Raw genomic sequence first — 1,422 nt, 5'->3', positions numbered from 1 at the left:
GAATCAAGTTGATAGAACATTGAAAGGTTCGCCCTTTTGTATCTATTTTGGATAGCATTACCTTCTAAATGTGAGGAAGGCACCAACCAGTTACTTTTTTTATGTTAATTGTGCAATAAAACTCGAAATTTAAAAATAAAATCTCAATATCAGTCCTTTTATTATTCAAACTGATAATTGTTTTGAATACTTATTATGGGCCCTTTCACTTTGTTGGAAATAAGGAGGAATTCAGTGGAAATTGTTATAATTGTTGAATTTTTTGCTAGAATGGTGTAGATAAGGTATGTGAAACATAAAATGTTCAGCGATTGTCTACGCTACAAAAAAATATTTGTTTTGTATGAATATTGTCTACGATGGAGGAGGGGAGGGGGTGTCTGATATTTTAACAAAGTGTCCACGTGGTTTATGGATGGTCCCTCATGGGAAATTCTCTTATTTCCTGTTCATCAGAAATAACTACGGTCTTCAACATAATGCATTCTATATTTTAACTTCTTTGGAAATCCCTTCATCACATATCACAGATATCTAGCCACTCTCCCTAATCATACCGGGACAGCTTACTGTAACTCTCCGCATGGTCGTAATGCCCCGACCGTTGCTGATGATGCTTCTCGTGGTGATGATGCTCGTGAACCGGGTGATGATCCACGTGGTGATGCTGTGGCTCGTGGTGATGCTCGTGATGCACGGGATGACCAACCGTCTCCACTACCGCGTTGAACCCGTTGTGATGATCTGCGGTGTACTTCACAACCCGTTCCGTGCCGTCAGCTTCGTGCAGCGTGTACTGTCCCTTCACGACATCTCCGTCGCGTTCCTCCCAGTGGCTCTTGTGGTCTCCGGTTTTGTGGTCCTTCACACCGTACTCGAACTTGTACTTGGGATGCGCGTGGTGATCTTCGTGATGCTCCTCGTGGTGATGTTCTGGCTGATGGTGCTCCTGGTGGAAGCCTCCAGCGGTGGCAGTCACTGCCACAAACAGCAAAATACACGCAACCTGGGGTAGAATATTTATGGGTTTATGAATATTTATATAAGATCATCTCAAATTCTAGAGCACAAACCTTGATCATGTCGACTTCCTTAACCAAACAACTGCTCACAACTGAATGCCATCAATCTGACAGCAAGTGGCCACATTTATACTGAAAAGAGAGTCCGAGACGTGGTGTGGCTAACACACAATTAACGGTGACTAATAAACTTAAACGTAGCTGTCCAATCCAATCTGAAAGCCTATATATGAAACTTTGTTATGTTACAAAAGCTCACCGCCCCAGCCACCTTTGCAGTACAGTGCAGCGAAGAAATAGTTCAGCCCTGCGTCCATAATGGCCAAGTCACCTTCGAGATTGACGCGCGCGGTGATGGTTGATGGTGGTGAGGCGGCGTGTGCGCCATCGCGGCATGCGC

General features: G+C 44.2%; 1 protein-coding gene across 1 annotated transcript; it reads right to left on the bottom strand.

Annotated features, from left to right (window-relative positions):
- Positions 1 to 534: 534 nt before the first annotated feature.
- On the bottom strand, positions 535 to 1,082 carry LOC6034623 (histidine-rich glycoprotein). Its single transcript, XM_001844862.2, has 2 exons — positions 1,074 to 1,082; positions 535 to 1,006 (listed from the first exon to the last, which is right to left on the bottom strand). Exons 1-2 carry the CDS (start codon positions 1,080 to 1,082, stop codon positions 548 to 550), a joined length of 468 nt encoding a protein of 155 aa, XP_001844914.2. The 3' UTR covers positions 535 to 547.
- Between the last annotated feature and the right edge of the window lie 340 nt (positions 1,083 to 1,422).

Source organism: Culex quinquefasciatus, chromosome 3, assembly GCF_015732765.1.
Source record: "Culex quinquefasciatus strain JHB chromosome 3, VPISU_Cqui_1.0_pri_paternal, whole genome shotgun sequence".
NCBI lineage: Eukaryota > Metazoa > Arthropoda > Insecta > Diptera > Culicidae > Culex > Culex quinquefasciatus.
This window is presented reverse-complemented; position numbering and strand designations above follow the sequence as displayed.